General features: G+C 42.7%; 1 protein-coding gene across 2 annotated transcripts in view; it reads left to right on the forward strand.

The window, feature by feature from the left end:
• wipi2 (WD repeat domain, phosphoinositide interacting 2) overlaps positions 1-22,596 on the forward strand; it is a 75,685-nt gene that overhangs the window by 49,970 nt on the left and 3,119 nt on the right. For both annotated transcript variants that reach the window (XM_084328227.1, XM_084328228.1), the window contains 4 exons: positions 17,601-17,671; positions 17,987-18,100; positions 18,240-18,404; positions 20,053-20,160. In XM_084328227.1, coding sequence (XP_084184353.1) covers positions 17,601-17,671; positions 17,987-18,100; positions 18,240-18,404; positions 20,053-20,160 — 458 coding nt within the window. The remainder of the gene's footprint in view (positions 1-17,600; positions 17,672-17,986; positions 18,101-18,239; positions 18,405-20,052; positions 20,161-22,596) is intronic.

Below are 22,596 nucleotides of genomic sequence, written 5' to 3' on the forward strand. Positions count from 1 at the left end.
CACACGAGAGAAGGTTCTTTATTGAGACAGTAGGAAGGCTGAGAGGGAGACAGAGTAGGGGAAACACACAAGAGAAGGTTCTTTATTGAGACAGTAGGAAGGCTGAGAGGGAGACAGAGTAGGGGAGACACAGGAGAGAAGGTTCTTTATTGAGACAGTAGGAAGGCTGAGAGGGAGACAAAGTACGGGAGACACAGGAGAGAAGGTTCTTTATTGAGACAGTAGGAAGGCTGAGTTGGAGACAGAGTAGGGGAGACACGGGAGAGAAGGTTCTTCATTGAGACCGTAGGAAGGCTGAAAGGGAGACAGAGTAGGAGACACAGGAGAGAAGGTTCTTTATTGAGACAGTAGGAAGGCTGAGAGGGAGACAGAGTAGAGAAGACACAGGAGAGAAGGTTCTTCATTGAGACAGTAGGAAGGCTGAGAGGGAGACAGAGTAGGGGAGACACAGGAGAGAAGGTTCTTCATTGAGACAGTAGGGTGGCTGAGAGGGAGACAGAGTAGGGGAGACACAGGAAAGAAGGTTCTTCATTGAGACAGTAGGGAGGCTGAGAGGGAGACAGAGTAGGGGAGACACAGGAAAGAAGGTTCTTTATTGAGACGGTAGGAAGGCTGAGAGGGAGACAGAGTTTTTTCAAGTTTCTTTAATAGTTGTCATACAGAAGTACGACACTACAATACTTTTATACAAAATGCTTCTTACTGTTACGCTCCAGAGACTGTGCTAGACAAGATAAGTATGAAATAAAATAAAATAGTATAGCATGTAAAAATAGTAAAAATAGAAGTCACAGTGTTCAGTATAGACATATGTACAATGTTCAATGCAGAATAGAAGTAACTGAGTTACCATACAATATACTATGCAATGTACTAATATACAATACTATATAGTGCAAAGCAGAAATGGGATGAGGTACAATTTAGGTACAATTTACAGTAAGGTGTACGGGTTGTAGTGCAAATCCTTTACCAATAAATATAAAGTGTGTTTAGGTGTTCTAAAGTGTGGAGAGTGGGTGCTGCAGTGTGTTGTTTGTTTAAAGTGAGTGTGTGCGTGTGGATGTGTGTGCTGTGTGCATTTGATGGTTGTTGCATAGTGTTTATTGTTCGTTGAGCAGCCTGATGGCCTGGGGATAGAAGCTTCTTCTGAGTCTTTCTGTGCTCGCCATGAGACTCCGGTATCGCTTGCCTGACCGCAGCAGTTCAAAGAGGCAGTTGTTTGGGTGGCTGGAGTCCTTGATGATTCTCTTAGCCTTACCCCTGCACCGCTTGTTGTAAATATTCTGGAGGGTGGGAAGTTGTGCGTTCGGCTGAACGTGTCACTCTCTGTAGTCTGCTTCGGTCTTGTGCAGTGCTATTCCCAAACCAGGAGGTGATGTTGCCAGTCAGGATGCTCTCTATTGTACATGAGTAGAAGTTCTTAACACTATGGCGTCCGTCCACATATATATACGTGTTTCGAAAAAGAGCGTTGTGGACCAGAGCCACGAGTATATACGTGAGTTTTTTTTTTTTTTTAATCAATTTTTTTTTATTATTATTCACATGAAACAAGACAACACATTAAACACAATCACAATACATAGAACTTCACAAGAAAATAACAAAAACAATAATAATACAGAATAACAATTTATACAGACAAAGAGAAAAGAAAACAGAGTTCAACCTTCTAAATTTTAAATCCAAGGGGTACTATCCAATAAATGGTCTTTCCCAGTGTTCAGCCCCGATTCCCGGCTGTGTGACCCTATATTAATAAAACGTACATCTCCAATTCACCACAAGGACCACTTTTTGAGAACACGACCCGAAAACAGAGCAATGAACCTTCATGACAAAACAAAAACCTGTAGAGGTGTTCCATAGACTCACAGAGACCGTGTAAAAGTGACCAAACAGTGAAGAAATAGTTAAATAGCTGCCCCCCATAAAATCCCCAGCTAAACTCAAGAGGACAAGACAAAAGACAAGACAGACAAAACATTTCCTCCTCCCCTTCCCAAGAGACCCCCGGACTCACCCGAACACGCACCTCAACCCCGCTCAGCCGCACACGGCGGTCCTGACCTTTTCGGCTGCTGCAAACCACAGGTCAATACCTGCCTGTCCCACCCCAATCACCCGCGCCGTGGATATCTCAAGATAAATCACATCCAATAGTGTTAGGGACCAGTTAATCACTGTAAGCTTCTCAGGCTCCTTCCATCTCATTGCTATTAGCTTCTTCGCTGCTGTGACACCCGCTAGGACAACCCTTTTTAGTTGAACGGACGCAGGTAGTGTCGTTATATCGTTCAGGAGTAGCGTAACAGCTGTGAATGGGATAGTTAAGCCACACAGATCTGAAAGTTTGTCCGTTATTGACCTCCAGAAGCGGGCCACTGGTGGGCAATCCCAATACATATGCGTATAAGTGCCAGTGGCCTTTTGAGAGCACAAAGTGCACCGAGAGTCGGTTATCAGTCCCATAGCAAATAGCCTCCTAGGTGTAAGATAGGTCCTATGAATATAATTAAAATTAATTTGCTGGTGATTGGGGTTGCGGGAAGATAATGCCACATTTGCCCAAACATCAACCCAGTCAAACTCGGGGTCCAACTCCGGGATATCCACCCGCCAGATTGTATCCAATGATAAATTTGTATACGTGGATTGAATTAAGAGCGTATAAAAGTCTGAGACAAACCCTCTGGAGGTCGTCCTGTCCACTATCAGCCTGAGGAAGGGGTGTGGGTGCAAAGCTTGAGCCCACGGCACGCCATGCGCCCTCAGCGCTGACCTTAGTTGAAGGTAAAGAAAAAAGGACTCGCCGGGAAGATCATAAAATTCTCTTAAGTCCTGAAACGCACGGAGGCCGTTCTTATCATAAATATCCTCCAGAGTATGAACTCCCCTCCTCTGCCATTGAGGAATATTAACCGGCTTGTGCCCAACAAGTAATTGCTGGTTATTAAAAATTGGAGAGTCCAGGTGCCATGGGCATTTAACCCCACACGACCTCTGTACATTACGCCACGTTTGGATCACGTGAGTTATGATCGGTCCATACCTCAGCCGGCATTTCGAAATAGAGACAGTGGAGTACACCACATCCTGCAATCTTAGCGGTGAGACCGCCGCCGCTTCTAAGGTGCGCCAAGATACAGCATCTACAGGGTCTAGCCAGCACATCAGAGGTCTCAGTGAGAAGGACCAGAAATAAAGCTTAAAATCAGGGATTGCGAGGCCCCCATCTTGTTTCCTACGTTGAGTAGTAGCTCTTTTGATTCTGGGGCGTTTGTTATTCCAGATAAATTTAGATACCATCGATTGTACCTTGCGCCAGTGGTCTATTGGAGGGGGCAGGGGGAGCATTGAGCTAACAAAATTTATCCTAGGCAGAGCGTTCATTTTGATTATGGAAGCTCGGGCTTGTAGGGAGTTAGGAAGGGACGACCATCTGTCTAGATCCTGGCGTATTTTATCATAAGTACCCGTGAAGTTGTACTTAGTAGTTTGACTCAGCGTGGGGAATATCTCTATACCTAAGTATTTAAAATGTTCCACTATGGGGATATCGGCTGGTAGTCGTACCGCCTTGGCCAGCTCATTAAGAGGTAGGCAGGCTGATTTGTTCCAGTTAATCTTAAAGCCTGACAATTTACCAAAGTCGTCGATTATTTCCAATAATTTTGTGGCCGACCGGGAAGGGTCATCCATAAAAATCAGTAGGTCATCCGCATAGAGAGCAATTTTGTGTGGTGTATTATTGATCATTATGGGGACGATGTCCTCTGATTGCCTAATAAATTGGGCCAATGGTTCGAGGGAAAGCGCGAATAGTCCCGGGCTCAGAGGACAACCCTGTCTAGAAGATCTGGAGACTGGGAAAAGTGTGGAACAGTTTTTGCCTGTCAGTATCATTGCCGACGGCGAGGCATACAGGACTTTAATCATATGAATAAAATTCTTTCCCAGACCCATGACCTCAAGTACCTTCCACAGGTATGACCATTCTAGTCTGTCAAACTCATGGCATCCAAAGACAGAACAGTGGACGGAGATGTATTGTCTTTACTGTTATCGACTACATGCAACAGCCTCCTAAGATTATCTGCAGCCAGGCGCCCCGGGATAAAACCAGTTTGATCGCAGTGTACCAATACCGTCATAAATCTCTGCAGGCGGCGGGCCAGCACCTTGGCAAACACTTTTAAATCGGCCCGAGAAGACTCAAGGGCCTATAGCTACCACAATCATTGGGATCTTTGTCCTTCTTGAGAAGTAAAGAAATCAGCGCCATGTTGACATCTCTTGAGAACTCCCCCTGTTCGATAGCGTAATTGATCATATCGAGCATCAATGGGCCCAGTTGGTCCCAGAAAGCTAAATACACCTCGGGTGGAATACCATCCCAGCCTGGTGCCTTACCCCTCTGCATTTCAGCGATCGTCTCCCTTAGTAAGGGTGATCGGTTTCCCCAGTTCCTTAGCCTCTTCCTCAGAAATGTGGGGTATCTCAAGCCCGCCAATGAACGATTCAAATTTAGAGTCGTCGAGATTAACCTCTGAGCTATATAACTGAGTAAAACTCTTTAAAAGTGTCGTTGATCTTTTTCGAATCAGTAGTGATTGTACCCTGTCGCGTCTTGATCGAGGGGATATCCGAGAAATGATCATTCGAGCGTATTTTCATTGCCAATAGATGGCTAGGCCTGGAGCCGTGAAAGTAGTAATTTTGCCTTGTCCTATGTATCAAGAACTCAGACTGTTGTTTAAGTATGGAGTTTATTTCCTTCTTGACTATCTTACGTTGTGTGTTTAGTCGTTCACTATAGTTAGTTTGCAAAGATGCGTATAGATCCGCATATAATGTTTCCAGTCCTTCTAGTTTTTTTGATCGGGATTTACGTAAGTTGGAGGAGAAAAGTGTGACATGACCCCTGATAAATCCTTTCAATGCGTTCCATAGGACCCTGGGGTCATCGACCGTGCCAACATTGATCTGCAAGAATTCAGCTAGTTTACTCCCGAACTCAGAACAGAAATCATCGTTCTTTAATAAGGTTGAGTTAAAACGCCACCTGGGAGCTCTCATGGAGAGCCTGCCAAAGGTTGCCACAAGGAAAATCCCCTTGTGGTCCGAGAGAGCCAGGGGAACCAATGAGACGTCGAAACTATCAAACAAATTAGGGGATGCGAATGCATAGTCTATTCGAGAGAAGGTTTTGTGTCTGGCAGACAGGTGAGAGTAATCCTTGAGGGTGGGATTGGATAAGCGCCATAGGTCTGCGAGCCCAGTGTCCTGGGCCCACATCCTGAGGGCCTTAGAGGACCGTTTTTGGTCGCTTGTTTCAGAGGGCCCGGACCTATCCATCTCCGCATCCCAGCACGCATTAAAATCGCCACCCACAATGAGAGCGTATCCAGTAAGTTCCAACATATTCTTCGTGATTGTATTATAGAACGCTGAATCAAATGTGTTAGGGGCATATAATGCTATTATTGCCATCTTCCTATGAGAGAACTCAACTTTTGCTATAGTAATCCTTCCCTCCGTGTCCGACCACACATCCAGGACTTTGATATCAAGGTTACGTCTTGTAACTATGACGACTCCTTTCGTCTTATCGGCTGAGGATGAGGAGATAACGTGATATTGTCGATTTGCTAGCCTTGACACATCACCCACCAATAAATGCGTCTCACTAAGGAGAGCAATGTCAATATTTCTTCTCTTCAATAACCAAAGGACACTGGCACGCTTGTGTGGGGCGTTAAGACCTCCTGCGTTCCAAATTAAAATATTTTATTTAGCCATGGTCGAGTTTGTCTAAATGCGTAGAGAACATACCAGTGCAGCCAGGCTGAGTACAGAGGCGCTGATCCAGGCGGGCCCAGACGGTCAATCCCAGGAGTTCAGAGGAGGAACAATTACACACATATAAGACAACAGTACATAAAACACATAAAAATAGCACCCCAGTTACAACCCCCCCTCCTTCTACTCTAAACCCTAACCCACCCGTCCTATTATAAGCCCTCCTATACCCACTCTCCAATCCCCTCCCTATGCCCCATCCACTAAGGATGGTCATCTTCCTATCATTTATATGTGACGAGTTGTTATTGTTTTATTCCATATTTATAACGCTTCTTAGGTACCCGATCCACTAGCAGGATCTTTTCACATATTTGATTTTCGAAACATGCAGTACCGGCCAGACCCGCTTAGGGGCGCCATCGCTCCACTGCAGTATCATTATGTGGATAAAAAAAAAATGCAAGTACAGTTCTGTGGGCGGATCATAGATCCTTGATTCCAAAAGAAGACCCTCCATCTTGGATCAGCTTGCAGAGCGTTTTTTTCAGCGTGGAATAATGGGATTTATGATTAGCCAATGTGCATATCGATCTACCAGAATCCGATGACTGGTGAGGAAATGCTGCCGGCGATCACATGGCCTGACGGTAGGATAATATTACCCCAAATTACAGATGGATTGGACATTGTTTTATAACGTAACGTGATCGGTCAATGAAAATGCTATATTGAACGCACACTGTATTGCTAATCAATAATAGTAATCGGCGTTCCCCGCCGCTAGGGATGCCCCGATCACGTTTTTTGCCACCGATACCGATCACCGATCGTCGTGAGCCATATCGGCCGATACCGATACCGATCGTTTTTGATTAAACATTTTTTTTTAAATTCTTTTATATAATTTTTATTAATTTTTTTTATATAAAATATATATATTATATAATTAGACTTGTACTTGTATTATCTGCGAGACATCGCCACCACGCAACAAGCTCCACTGTCTGTGTGTACTCTAGTAGCCTCCAGCTACGGCCAGGATTCTCCGGAGCTGCAGCTGGACCCTATACTCGAGTAGCCTGCAGCTACGGCCAGGATTCTCCGGAGCTGCAGCTAGACCCTATTGATCATATTCAACAACATGCCCTCAGCTCGAATACACATCGAATGAGTGTTATAAAACATTGATATCTGTGGCTACTGCTGGCCAGCTATATAACGTTGATACAGCGCCTCGGTGAACTATTAAGTTCAGTGGGACATTTCGTTTTGAACAGTAAGCTGGCGTCAGCTAACATGAGCTAGCTGAGGTATCATACACGTCTCTACTAGACTTGCTGCAGCGTTTGTTGATGTCAGGAGCTATCGGTAGCTGGCCGGCTAGATACCGTTCGGTTAGACAATGCCTCATCATGTATTGGACTGGAAGTGAATGGTTGACTGGGTCATTTTGTAACGGTAGCTAACGTTAGCTAAGGGAGACGCCGTCCTCCCGTCCCACTAGACTAGACCCGTGTTTACATGCGCGCGGGAGGGGCTGGAGGGAGGAGCAGACGCCCCACAGCTCCCGGTGTCTGAGACAGAACTCAGCGAGACGAGCGAGTGAGATCGGTTTTGACGATCTGCGAAAATAAAGCATTATCACCGATCACCGATCGCATATTTATACTGATTATCGGCCGATAACGATCGGTGGCCGATCGATCGGGGCATCCCTACCCGCCGCCCCCATTTCATCCATAGATGCTCTGTAATAGTCCGGATGCTACGCAGTTTGTTTTATTTCATTCGTATATATACAGCAGAAATGGCGTTTGATATAACGGCGCCAACGTTTAGCCTATTTTGCAGCCTCCTGCAGAAAAGCCTAGACGAAAAGTGCGATATACCTTATATTCATGACGCTATAAAATGACAACCAACCGATGGATTTTTATTTTCTTTAAGCCATTATGAAGGCACGGTTTATGTACTCAAGTGACAATGAGAATGGACAGATAGCAATACTATAAATGATATATAAAGCTCTTAGAAAGTACATCGGTTTGTTTACAAGCCTCTGTCCTCTGAGGCCTAAATCGCCGCGCCCCGCCGGTCGCCATAGTGTTAAGGATCTTCTGACTGACTTGGAACTTCCTTAGGCGCCTGAGGAAGTAGAGGCGTTGTCGTGCTTTCTTCACAACACTGTCAATGTGTGTGGTCCATGTCAAGTCCTCGGATATGTGGGCTCCGAGGTACTTAAAACTGTTCACTCTCTCAACCGGTGCCCCGTCGATGCTGAGGGGGCTGTAGTCCCTGACCCCCGACCTCCTAAAGTCCACAATCATCTCCTTTGTTTTGCTGACGTTCAGTGAGAGGCTGTTCTCCTGGCACCATCCCGCCAGGACCTTGACCTCTTCCAGGTAGGCCCTCTCGTCGTTTGCAGAGATCAGGCCCACCACTACTGTGTCATCAGCAAAGAGTAGGAGAGACACACGAGAGAAGGTTCTTTATTGAGACAGTAGGAAGGCTGAGAGGGAGACTGAGTAGGGGAGACACACGAGAGAATGTTCTCGCACGATTCGATGCAAGACCAGCAGGGATACATGCAATTCCAGAGGCAGGGGTCTTAATTCAATCAGCGCCAGACCCGAGGATAGTCTGGTTATCTCGCCAACCGTTCAGCGCCAGACCAGAGTATAGCCGGGTTTTCATCGTTATTTCTTTTATTCGATATTTCTATTAATTTCTCTCACACGGACCTCTGGGTTACCATAGGAAATTAGTCTGAGATCGCCAAAGTGCAATACCGGCCGCATTCTGCTGGGTGGCAGTATCGAGCACTCTTTGAAACCTTGTATCTTACCCTGTGTTACGTTCAAATCCCTCCGTGCGCAGTTTTCTGGGTCAGGCGAGTCGAGCGGTTCTCCCCATCACATTGAGAAGCGTCAAATGCCCCCGATGCATGTGTTGTGGTGGATTATGTTGGTGACACGATGGACACCAATACTGGGAATCGCGATCAGACAATTGGAATATTCTTTTTGGGGTACCTCCTAAGGCTGTCCCCGAAGCCTGTTTTTGGAATTCGAACTTCGTCAGGGTTTTTCTAACGAACGTTCGAACCTTCGTTTTTAATAAAAATATTAAAAAAAATAATAATAATAAAAAAATATAAATGTAATTGTTTTTTTTTATATAAATATCATCAAACTAAATCCTCAATTTGAATAAAGTGATTAATCTGATTAAATTAGTCTTTCTTTTTTATTAAATCAACTTTCTTTAATGAATATAACTTAGCAGTTTTTTTTAATACTATAATATTAGTGTAGCCTAATCTTAATCTGCAACTGTGAAGAAAAACCCCATTGGTTTAAACAGAATGAATAGACGCATAAAATAAATATATAAAAGAAATTATTTTTATTTTATAAAATAATTTGAATGTTAACGTAACGATCGAACGTTCGAACATTCGGGCTCAGCCTTAGTACCTCCTAGTGAAGGTAAGGACTATATGACATCAATCCTGCTTTGATCCAACCATGATTTCACATCGATCACAACAACCATGTGTAACGTTACTCCACAACGTATGCCGTTGGTGACAATCAAAGCATCAAAAAACTACCCCCCCCCCTTTCATGCATTCATGATGAAACATAATACCTATTATATACATTTGATTTGGAAATAGTAGCGTGTCCAGGCGAGCAACGCCAATGCTTTTAGTGAAATTCACGTATTCCTCCATAGCGCCGTTTTCTGGGATTAGCCAGGATCAATCTGAAACTATACTTATATTCACCACAGTATAACACGCGAACGTATGCATGAAATTTTTTTTTCTTTTTCACATATGGAATGATAGACAGTTGATGTCAAATGGGCCATAGTATTGTATCCATAGCTATAATATAGAATATAGATGTAGCCCTGCAAACACTGCCACTTATCCCTATCTCTTAGAGCGTTGGCCCAGTAGGAACTAAGATGCTCTAGGCCGCCGGCGCTGAATGAGTTAAAGGGATAGTTCGGATTTTTGGACATTAAGTGGTATGGAATACTTGCTAGTAGTATAGTTGATGCAATGCCATTAGCTCACTCACAGAGTCCTGTGGTTGGAGAGTTCTGGCTTGCCGCCCAGTTTCAAGCGAAACGGGAATAGTTTAACAGGGATCACAAGAAAGTGTTAATCCACACCGTAACATGCATTTAAGTCATCAACAATTTCCATACTCTTTATTTCTTTAAAGGGAAAAGGGGGAAAAAAATGTACATACTCGATTCATGTTGGAACGCGGCCCAGCCTTTCTTTGTGTTGTGTGTCTTAAGTCCAAAGCACATGGCAGGCGAGTGACGTCGCCTGGCGATGCGATCAGCTGTCGCTCAACAACAATCGCTTAGCACCCCACACCACACACAACCGTTCAGGTAATATAGTAAGCTATACGTTCACTACCACCCATTGGCCTGAGATGTCCTCAGAGATCTACGATAGCTTACTATGACCACTGCTATGACAGCATTGACTGCCAGTAATGAGTATATTCGTGCAAACTGTTTGTGAGAGAGGTGGCAATATTGATCGGTGTGTAGCAAAGATTGGAGATCATCATGAAGAGGAAAAACAAGGTGAAGAGAAGACTATCCAGAAGGTGCGTTTTCACCAGACTACATTGGAGTCTGCATTTCTGGTAAATCAGAAAAATACTAAAGCCAAACTGGCGAGGATGTAATGTTACCGGGACATCAGAGGAGACATCCCTTCTCCAACTAACGTTATTTATTTAAATTGTTCCTGTTAATTAATGATTAACATAAGTAGATGGTAATAATACATAGGTTATTGATCAATAAATTTATTGATAAATTCATTTATATTACAAATTATACACCAGTAGAAATCATGTTATTTCCTCATTGTCCTTGCTGTGTCGCCTGTCTGCCAAAAAAAAACAGGATTGAGGCGATATTTAGCCAGGCGACAGAAGTTGCTGCGTGATCGTCGCTCGAAAATCTGCTGCTGTGTGGGTTCTCTCATTCATAACAATCGAAGCAATAAAATTATGTCTGTCGCCTGGCTTAAAAAATCGGTCGCCTGGCAAAAATCGCCCGCCGTGTGCATTGGACATTAACACTTTCAGTGCCACTCACGAGATATCTCTGGTTTATTAATAGGTGGTTGAAAGCCACTCACGAGATTTCCCGGAATTTTTTATTTTTATTTTTTTTTAGCTATCTGAAATCATATTGCATCACCCGAGCCTACCCGAGTATACCCGAGCGGCGCCGGCGATCATATGTGGAAAAAAGCGCCCCCTGTCGTCTCCCAGATGACATAAGGGATTTTGGAATGGACTCAATGAAAATGGATGGGGAAAGAAATCCGGTACTCCACATTTTCCAGTCCACTGATGCAGCCGGAGTCCCAGCGTTCATTCAGGGGGCTCTGAGCCCCGCGGATTCATGTACTGCACTGTACACACGTTGGATCAATACACTTATCGATCTTTTCGAATGGTGATCAGGAATTGGAATATACCAGTTGGATACCATCTGATGTCAGGTAAGGAATCTATGTTATCAGTGTTAGGATAATCAGACAAATTTTGATGAAGATATAGGCTGTTTTGTGAAATGGGCTCTTTCGGTTTCAATGTAAAAGTCGAAGAGGAAATGAAAACAACGATTATCCGTGCACGGCCCGAATGTGCTTGCGTGCACGTATAATATTGATCATCTAGCGTTTATTTGAAAACGATTCATAAATAGGCCGACAAATAACAACGTTATGGAATATTACAGTAAAAGACGATTTTCACAGAATGGTCCAGAATGAACTGTTTTTTATCTCAAAACGAGTACTTTTCTAAATGCTTTAAAACGGAAATGAAGTGATAAAAAACCAATCTGCCTCGACAGCACTGACTGGAAAATGAGTCTTTGATAAGCGACGGGCAGATTAGACACATAGCAATAATTTAAAACATAGATTAGGCGATATTAACGTTAACATTGGAGCGGACCGTGGCATTCAGGGGTAAAAAGGAAAACCCGGAGTGGCACTCAAAGTGTTAAAGAGTGAGAGTGAGAGAAATTAATAATTTCTAAGGTATTTTTTCAGAACTGAATAAACAAACTGTCCTCAGAGGAAACCTGGACTGCTGTCGTTTACAAAGGCAGGGTCCGCAATTTCGTTAATAAACATATTCTAGGCTTACATTGGTTCATGGTGCCTAAATATTATTTTGTTTTCATTTATCATAAATTCTAAAAATTACAGTAAATGTCTTTTGCAGGCTCTGCAAACAAATCCTGTTTCTCCAAAACTGTATAGCGTACCTTTAAATCGTAATGCTACAATAATATATTTTATAGCCTGTATATCCAGAGGAAAGAGGACGTTTTTACGTGTCTGGAGGTAAGGGATTCACTTCCCTCTAGTGGCGCTTTTACCTGTTGTAATCACAGCCCTTATTTACACAGAATTAAATGTATTAAACATATATTTTTGTGTGTGGTGTGTGAGAGAGAGCGAGCAAGTGAATGGGAGACCTCTCCGACCACGGGACTTTGTGAGTGAGCTAGTGGCATCTCATCAACTACACTACTAGCAGTAGCAAGTATTCTATACCACTTAATGTCCAAAAATCTGAACTATCCCTTTAACTCTTTGACTGCCACGCTGTTTTTCCATCTTTACTCCCTGGAGCCAGCTTTTTTGCGATTTTCATGATGTTTGCAGACCCATCGTATATTCTATATTATAGCTATGGAGACAATAGTATGGCTCATTTGACAGGCACTATTTATACTCAACTGGGGGGAAAAAAACGTTTATGTCTACATGCCTTCGTTCGTTTGCTATCCCATGCTAAAAATCGCCTCGTTTTAAAAGTCTCGTTTTTCTGGAAAGCGAGTTATGACGTGTTTTGTACAGCATGTATTTTCGTGCCAGCTGCTCGCCTGAAACCTATATTATTTCCAGGTCAATGGTAAACACAACTACCGTACTTTTCGGACTATAAGCCGCGGCTTTTTTCCCCATTTTTCGACCCTGCGGCTTATATAACGGTGCGGCTTATATGTGACTCGACGTGACCAAACTCGAAAATGTAAACATCTAAATATTGCTTTTTTGACTGCATTGAAATGTTATTTATCTGTTCCCTTATTTGCTAAACTTAATACAACTTGTAAATGAGTTAATGCTTGTTATTTGTCCGACAGTATTGTGTCCCAATGCTAATTACATATGGTAATTAAACATTAAAACACCTGCGGCTTATAGTCCAGTGCGGCTTATATATGTACACATCATTCAATTTAGCTGCTGCGGCTTATAGTCAGGTGCGGCTTATAGTGCGAAAAGTACGGTATATGGAATGTTTCAGTATTCAGAAAGCCATCAGGGGGGGGATGTTGTTTTCTGACGCTGGGATCGTTAAAATAGACGTGGTAAAATAGATGTTACCTTTGTCAGCAGGTACTCCACTCTTGCTCCAAGTGTCTTGGATCAGAACAGGATCAATAAATATAACGTTAGGTGGCCCGCCATCAGTGCCAGGGTAACGTTAAATCCAGATAACAGCCAGCCAGGTAACATTACATCCAAACAGCCCATCTGAAAATACTAGAATCCAACATAGTCTGGTGAAAACGCACCATATCATCCATCAGTAGGGATGGGTATCGTTAGGATTTTATCGATACTACTACTCTTATCGATACTGCTTAACACTGAGTGCCACGCCTCTTCCGGGAAGTTATTGCCTCGTGCCAGCCATTAACCCAATGTAATCGGTCACCTTGTTTGTAGAGCTATAACCATATTCTATATTATAGCTATGGATACAGTACTATAGTCATTTGACACTGGGTTTCTTCCGGTCAAGATGCAAAAAAGAAAAAAAAAATCCATCCATACGTTCCCGTGTTATACCGTGGTGAATATAAGTATGGTTTTAGAGTGCGGCTACGTGGCGTAGTGGGCAAGGCGCTCGCCACGAAATCTGGAGACGCTGGGCTTGCCTGTTCAAGCCCAGCGCTCCACATTTGCTTTCAGTTTAGCTGGTCGTCCGTACTAATACACATTGGCCGTATTAGGGGGTGGGAAACTGATGGGTGGGGATCGGGCGTTGTGGACAGCGACTCCTACAGGCCGGTTGGTGCGCCTGCGCAGTAGAATCAGGAAGTGTCGGGGGAAGCGTGAGCCTCCCACGCGTTACTCCTCGCCACTGAGAGATCGAGCTGCGCAGGGGAAAAGATGCGACTGCTGTTACCTCAAGTACCGGAGGGGACTTGTGCTATGTATGACTTAGTCCACATTGCAGCCGGCTTGTGGGAGGCAAGAAACAGCGTTCGTGACAGGGGAGGGTTGAATTGGATGATACGAAATTGGGATGGGAGAAAATATAGAAAATGGGAGAAAAAAAGTGGATAAAAAAAAAAGTATGGTTTTAGAGCGGTTTACCGTAATTCATGAAATACTGAGTTATAGCCCTACATGTCGATTACATTGTAGATGCTAGCGTTCCTCGCCTGAACCCGATATTGTTCCGGATTCAAATCCACATTATCGGTATTATGTTCCATCACGAATGCATGAAAGGGGGGGGGGGTCGTTTCTGACTATTCGATCGTCCGTAACGGCATTCGCATTGAACACTAAAAATGGTTATCAGCCCGATCGCTATGAAAGCATTGCAGGATCAAGCTAGAATTTACGTCAAATCGCCCTTACCTTCGACCAGGAGTAATCCAAGAATATTCCATTTTCTTGATCGCCATCTGGTAGATCCAATCCCCATTTGGTCAATGGCATAAACGACCATAACATACGGATCGGGCATAGTCGACGGGCTTCGATGTAACCGGCAGAACTGTGCGCCTCCCTGAGAACAAATTTTTTTATCCGAGACCTGGGGTCATTCCACAGCCCAGGATACAATGTCAGAAATGGTGCTCGATGCGGCCAGTAATGCACCTTCGGATTCCCACTATGCATTTTTCAGGCAACACACAGCTCGCTGAGATTGAATAGGGTATTAAAATCGGGAAAAAAGGAAAAACTACACAGAAACGAGAATTCTCATTTTTGGCAATTAATGTGTTAACGGTTCGGTACTTTATCGATACTCTTATCGGTTCTTTTAGATTATTATTATTTTATTTATTATACATTCATTATTTGAATGGCTTAAGGCTATATCTGTACTTGATTTTTCTTTGTTGTGTTGCATATTTGAAATAAACTTCAAATCAAATCAAACAAAAACCTGTGTTTAACCTAGCCATCTATAAAACATCATGCTAAAACTGTGAAACAAATGTCCTACTCCCCTAAAGAAAGAAATAGATAGCAAACATGACTCAGTTATGCAATAGTGTTGCTGCTTTTTATTTAGTTAAAATCTTTTAGTTAATAAGACTAAAAGACTACAATACGGCTACAACGATTGCATGACGGCTTCCTGTCCTCGCGTTTCCGGTGCAATGCACAGAGATTTTTAAATAATTGGTAAACAATCGTAGTGCTGAAAATATACACTTTAACTGCTGTTTTTATAGGGTTATGGTTATACTCTTGGCTACATTCTAAAAAGAAACGCAACATTGTACTTATTTGGAATAGCAGTGTCGGAGATCAAATGCCGGTTTGGCAACATGAAGCGAGGGCGTCGGATACCTAACGTAACGTTCCATTTTCAACAACAGATTTGTTACACGTATGAACTCGACATACCGTTAACGTTACTCCGTTTCCATGAAGTGTTTAATTAAGTCCATGGAGTTTCCAGTGTTGCTGCCACCGTTGCGTCGCAGATGGATGGTACACTCGGCTGTGTTGTCTTATTCCACAAGCATACACGTGAGTCCTCTATATTTGTTTATTCTGTTAGCTCCGTAGCTAATCCGCTCCTAGACTACCGATAGCAGAACCTATAACGTCGGATCTTTCTCATTTAGAACCGGTTCCCGTTTAGAACCGGGTTTCGGGGGTCATCCCTATCCATCAGTGTGATAGTTTTGTCTTCATAATAATATCCAATAGTTCCAATAGCGGTCGCCATTACCGGTAAAGTCCTCAAGCCTCGGAGTGCTTTGGCCCGGCGCCGACTATAACACGGAACAGAATAGGACTATAGGTTACCTCCTCTGCCGGTTTGACTATAGTATTTCTATGATTTACCAGAAGTGCTGAGTCCACTGTAGTCTGGTGAAAACGCACGTTATCATAATAAATGTGATCGTAGTCCTCTTCTTTGTCTCCACAAGTCGCGATCGCCATATCTCACTGCTCCTTACTCTGAGTGCTAGACACTCCCCACACTAAACTAGGCCAGTTCAAAAGGTAGGCGATACTGCCACCTGCTGGGATTCGATCGTCATTTAAATTCTAACTTAATCAGAGGTGCTAGGAAGGTCCCCGGGACTGTTTAGAATCATAATAATGGGAAAAAACCGAAAAACGGTATCTAGATATCTCGTTTATGGCGCTCAAGTGTTGGCTTTCAGAAACGAGATATCTCGTTTTTGGCGCTCAATGAGTTAAGTGTGAGGCATAAGTTGTGTGCTTTGGATAAAAGCACTATATAAATGCAGTCCATTTCTATGTTTGTATGATTAGGTTTTGATACTTGACCTCACCCGTTCTCAACCCACATGCACACATTGGACATACACACACACACACTTGAATAATAAATGTTTATGTCCATGTAAGTTAGAAACAGGCAAGGCAAGGGACATAAACAATGTATGTGCAGTCAAACACTTGAGACCTTTCAGTGTCATACCATTATGTGAAGTATGGGCATGTACTGCTGGCAATAGTTGGAGAATTAACGGCTGAAGAACTTGAGAACTGTTAGGACTGTCTGACTCTTAATTACTAGACACTGCATGGACTCTGGCACAGTGTGCTACTACTATGTATACTAATTTATTATCGATAGAGTATACATTGTCTACAGTATACATTGTATTATTATTATTATTATTATTATTATTATTATTATTATTATTATTATTATTATTATTATTATTATTATTATTATTATTATTATTATTATTATGTTACATTATTACATATATTTGTATATTATAATTGTATCTTTTATTTTATTATTTAACATTATTATTATTATTATTATTTCTATCTCTACTATTATCTTTTTCCTGCCTATACCTCCCCTCACCCATCCTGTGTGCTGCTATGATGTCTGAATTTCCCCAAGTTGATCAATAAAGGAACGCTTGACTTGACGTTGAAGTAGAACTGAAGACCTATTTCCAATATCAGTTTCCGTGTGTTGTGGTTGAAAAAGGACTTATTATCGGGATGTTGAACTGCGATGGTCCCATGTTTGTTTGTTTTTGGTGAGAAATGAAGAGCAGATACAGACATGTACGTTTCCCTGCTGCTCCAGGGTCACGGCTGCTGAACAAACGTAGGCTGTACAACATTGTGCTGTTACAGACCGGAGGCTCGCTTGGTAATTGGGTCCTTCTGCTTGAGCGAACAGGAATTTCTAATGTCACTTTCTCTTTGTGTCTTAGTTGCTTTTATTCTTCTTTTGTTTTTATTGTTAAGATGTGAAGCACCTCATATAGACCTGGCAATTTTACGAACTCAAGTCAAGTCAGTCAGTCACGGTTAGCCACTCTGTCTCTAGTGGCGGCTCACAGGCATGGCACTTTGTGTAAGACCAGTTCAATCAGTGCAACAACGCTTCACATCTGTGACGCACTTGTGTGTCCTTGTTTTTGGGGTCTTAATTCTTCTTGGTGTCTCTTCTGTCCAGGGCACGGTGATCCGCGTGTTCTCCATCCCAGAGGGACAGAAGCTGTTTGAGTTTCGACGGGGAGTGAAGAGGTAGCCGCTTGATTTATGGCGATTTCACCCAGATAGAATTGACTGGTTTCTCTTTCACTTTTATACGGGCCTAGCCTAGTCCCCCACCCTGATGTGAAGTTGAATAGGTTGGTTTTGGCTTCCTGGATATGTGTGTATGATGTTATATCTCCACTGTAACAGGTAACCAGGCCATGTGACGAAGAAGATATATTTTGTATACATACATGTCCTAAAATCCTTTGTAGTATTTAAATACCATGTATTGTGTGATTTTTATCTGTAAATTAAAATAAAGCATTCAAAGTGTGTGTGTGTGTGTGTGCACTACTTTAGGTGTGTGAGTATCTGCTCCTTGGCGTTCAGTATGGAAGGCCTGTACCTGTCTGCCTCCAGTAACACAGAAACAGTCCACATCTTCAAACTGGAGACTCAGAAGGAGAAATATGTGTATGTATTCAGATTCTGGTTAATTTATATTCTCCTGCCACAGAACACAAACTTGACAAGTAGCCAAAGCTTCTTAGGGAGCCAGACGAGTGTTAATTTTGGTGTGTCTCCTATTCTTTCTCACTGTGTGCGTGTGTAGGCCAGCGGAGGAGCCCACCACGTGGGGAGGGTACCTAGGAAAGGTCCTGATGGCGTCTACTACCTACCTGCCGGCCCAGGTCACAGAGATGTTCACTCAGGGACGAGCCTTCGCTACTGTACGACTGCCCTTCTCCGGACACAAGAACATCTGTGCCCTGGCCGTGTGAGTGTAGACACAGACGTGTTTTTAAAGCTTGTCAGCATTAGAAAAACAACTGAAGTATTCTTCACTGGTGAGATCTGTTTAACATGGAAAACCTCTTGAGTGATTAGAAAGGTATTGATTAGATTGGTTGGCATTACAAATGAGCCTACCCTCAAACCCCCAGAAATAATTTCCCTCTTGGGCCGTTGCACTGCATGAAAGTTTATCAGGACAAGCACACACTGTAGAACTGTGGGAGTCTGCCACTTCCTCTTAAATTCTACCTGTCCATAGCAGAACTGTGGGAGTACGTCTGCCACTTCCTGTTAAACTCTACCTTAGAGTTCTACTCCATATAGTTCCGTACATGTATTCAGATGTACATGGAAGAGAGAGACTTCCATGTAAAGCCATCCTGTGGTATTTCTGCCAGGAAACATTTCCACGCCTGAGAGACATTTTCATTTCAATGCTTTCCCCAAACTTGGGTGGTGCAGTGGTTATCACTGTTGCCTCACAGCGAGGAGGTCCAGCAGGGGCCCTTTCTGTGTGGTATTTGCATGTTCTCCCTGTGTTTCCTCCGGGTACTTCGGTTTCCTACCACACCAAAAGACATGCATGCTAGGTTTCCTGCCATTGCCCTCTTGACTAAAGCACTGGCATTACAACTGGAGTTGGCCCCCGGGCGCCGCACTATGTGTGCTGCCCACTGCTCCTAAATGTTTAGGATAGGAACATTGCAATAATCTAATGAAATCAATGTCAACATTATGGTCAGTGGCCTGTAGAGGGCGCCTGCTGCAGTTGCATTTTCATAAACATCCTCATATTCCACAAACGGTCCACTAAGATCTGTTTGAGGCAGGAAATAGGCAATGCAGTCGCTGAATCTTCATTCATATTTGATCTGTAATGCCTAGTTTGATCTGAGTGTTGTGTGCCTATGGGGGTTTCACATAGGACTGCACTCGCAGAGTCGCCGTTATGATCAGCGGTCAGCGCCTATCTGGCCAAAAAAATCTTTGTAAAGTGCCCAATCACTACATGGTACTAGGTAGGCTGTGTTTTTCTTCAGATTATTTTCAGTTTGCCCACTTCCCACTACTGTGTTTTCCTCCCAAGTTTAAAGGTGCTATAGATAACATTTAGCCACATACTCTTATTCACTGTTCATTCTTTTTGCACATTACTGCTCAATTGCACAACCCTTTTTATTCTAATTAGTGTATATACTCGACCACATTACACCAACATGTAAACAACAACATTCATTTTGGACCTGCCAAGAAGCACATGTGGTTCCTCCGTGATGGAGAAGAGGTGTACAAAGTCTTGTGTCATTCGGCCACATGGTGGCGCTATAACAGCTATAATGTGCCAATACCTCACACCAAATGTCACACCACTTGGGAAAATGGTGGCTCTATAATCAAAGATGTACAACATTGACAAGCCATTACTTCTACACCATACATCCAGCTGGCATAACAATTTGTCCAAATAGTGGATACAGTGCTCAGGTTAAATGACATAATTATCCAGGCAGCAACAAGCAGTAGACATGTGACATTCCTGCAGTTTTTTTTTTATATATATAAATGTATTTATTATTATTATTATTATAAATTGTTTCTGCTATCACCCCCCACCCTCCTAACCCCCACAGGATCCAGAAGATTCCGAGGTTGCTAGTAGCAGCAGCTGATGGCTACCTGTATCTATACAACCTAGACCCTCAGGAGGGAGGGGAATGCACACTTATGAAACAGCACAGGTAACACACACACACACACACACACACCAGCGTTTCCGTTAGCCGGTAATTACCGGTATTTGACCGGCAAAATCTGTTGAAGTCCGACATATTTAATCTCTCCGGTCTTAATGTCCGGTGAAAATAATTCCCTGAGTCTAAGCACAATTAGATTATTTGAATTGTATTAAAATAGGCTAAAATTAAATAGCCTATGCGATGAACGAAACGATCATTACATTTGTTTCCTCGTTGCTTCTAATAATGACAACGACGTTGTCAGCGAGAGCTTAGTGCTGGGTGTGCGAACTTTTGTGAAGCTGCAGAGCCGGAGCAGCAGCAGCACAATGCAGTATTCCAGCAGTACTCCAATTCAGCCATTTTCAATTCAATGTTGGGTGGGGGGCGCTGCTGTGCGGTCCCCAGAAAAGAGCCAATAACAGCTGAATCAGCTGCTCTGCAGCGCCATACTCTTTGCAAATAAGTCGTTGCGAGGTGGAGAGAGTCGTCACGCAAAGTAAACCCACGATAATGTTGCCGTCTCTCTCTGCCAAATTTCTCAGTTCTTCGCTTGATATAATTAATACAAATGTCCAATATAACGGAATTCGTTAGCTCATAAAAATGTGATTATAACAGACTGTTGTTTATTAATGTCGGGCGACTGCCCACAGACACCTATTTGATTTAAAGTCGGCAGCAGCACGAGTCTCGGGACTTATTTTATTTGGAATATAATGACTTTATACGCAAAAGTAGCCTAGTTTTAAGTAAAAATATTATAAATCTACATGCCTTGATGATGTCATTCTTTTGTTTTGTTGTCATTCTTTTGCCTATCAATTGTTTTTAAGCTCAATAAACTCTGACCGGAATTTCTCTCATTTGACCGGTAGATTGAAATCTACCGGACACTGAGGCCGGCAACTATTTTTTTCTAACGGAAACCCTGACACACACACACAGTGAACATGAATGCACAGAGCTAACTACACACATCACATTAAAAAAAAATATATATAATAATTTAACCAGGCAAATAAATTAAGAACAGATACTCATACACACACATACACACTGAGCATGCATGCTAAAGACACACAATGGATTGGGGGTTGGTATTGATGCCATTTTATCACGCTCTTAAAGAGCTTGATGCTAAAGCTAGCAAGCTGAGGACTTACTGCCCTAGCCTAGGGACTGACCTAGCGACTTCCCTAGCCTAGCAACTGCCCTCGCGACTGCCCTAGCCTAGCGATTGCCCGAGTAACTGCCCTAGCCTAAACATTTGTTGAGACGTCTCTTTCATATCCGTGTCTGCTCTGTCCCTTGGACACAAGCTAGCTGAGGACTTAAGAGAGGTTGATGCTAGAGCTAACTGATGACTTAAATAGCTTGATGCTAAAGCTAGCTGAGGACTTAAATAGCTTGATGCTAGAGCTAGCTGAGGACTTAAATAGCTTGATGCTAAAGCTAGCTGAGGACTTAAAGAGCTTGATGCTAGAGCTAAAATCAAATAAGATATTCCTTTATTGATCCCCTTGGGGAAATGCAGGCATCATAGCAGCATGGGGGGAGGGGAGGGGAGGTACAGGTAGTAAAAAAGCAGTGTAAACAATATAACAAATCAATATAATTAACTCTGGACATGTGCATATGGGCAACAAGGTCAGAGATGAGGGTATGTATGCCCTCTGTTATATTTGCCCTACAATAAATAGTTACAATATATAATCTAAATCTAATCTAATATATAATAATAAAATAAACGAAATGCTAAATATATGCAATATATAATCTAATAATCCAAGAATCTAAATCTAATGTATAATCTAAGAATGCTAAAATGCTAAATATATGATCTGATGAAGTATACAGTATTCACATATGCATAAGGTAGTATATTGTCCTTTTAGTTCAAGTTTCTTTATTAGTTGTCATACAGAAATACAGGATACTTTTGTATGAAATGCTTCTTTCTGTTTTGCTCCTGAGAGTGTGCTAGGTAAAAATAGATAATTATAATAAGTATAAAATAGAAAGTCAAGTACTTAAACAAGTGTAAACAAGACAAAAAATGTCAATATACATATGTACAATATACAATGCAGAGTAGTTACAATACAATATAAATGGGCTGAGGTAGCTTGTGGTGCCACCTTATGGTGGTAAGGTAAGGTGCAAGGCTTGGCTATGTGCAATGAGGTATGAGTTGCCAATAAATATAAAGTGTGTTAGTGTCTAAAGTGTGTAAAGTGGGTGCTACAGTGAGTTGTCCATTTAAAGTGGGTGTGTACGTGTGTGTGCTGTGAGTGTGTTTGATGGTTTGTTACATAGTGTTAATTGTCATTGAGCATCCTGATGGCCTGGGGATAGAAGCTTGCCATGAGACTCCGGTATCGCTTGCCTGACCGCAGCAGTTCAAAGAGGCAGTTTGGGTAGCTAGAGTCTTTTTTT

This window comes from Notolepis coatsorum, assembly GCF_963971535.1.
Source record: "Notolepis coatsorum genome assembly, chromosome: 14".
Lineage (NCBI taxonomy): Eukaryota > Metazoa > Chordata > Actinopteri > Aulopiformes > Paralepididae > Notolepis > Notolepis coatsorum.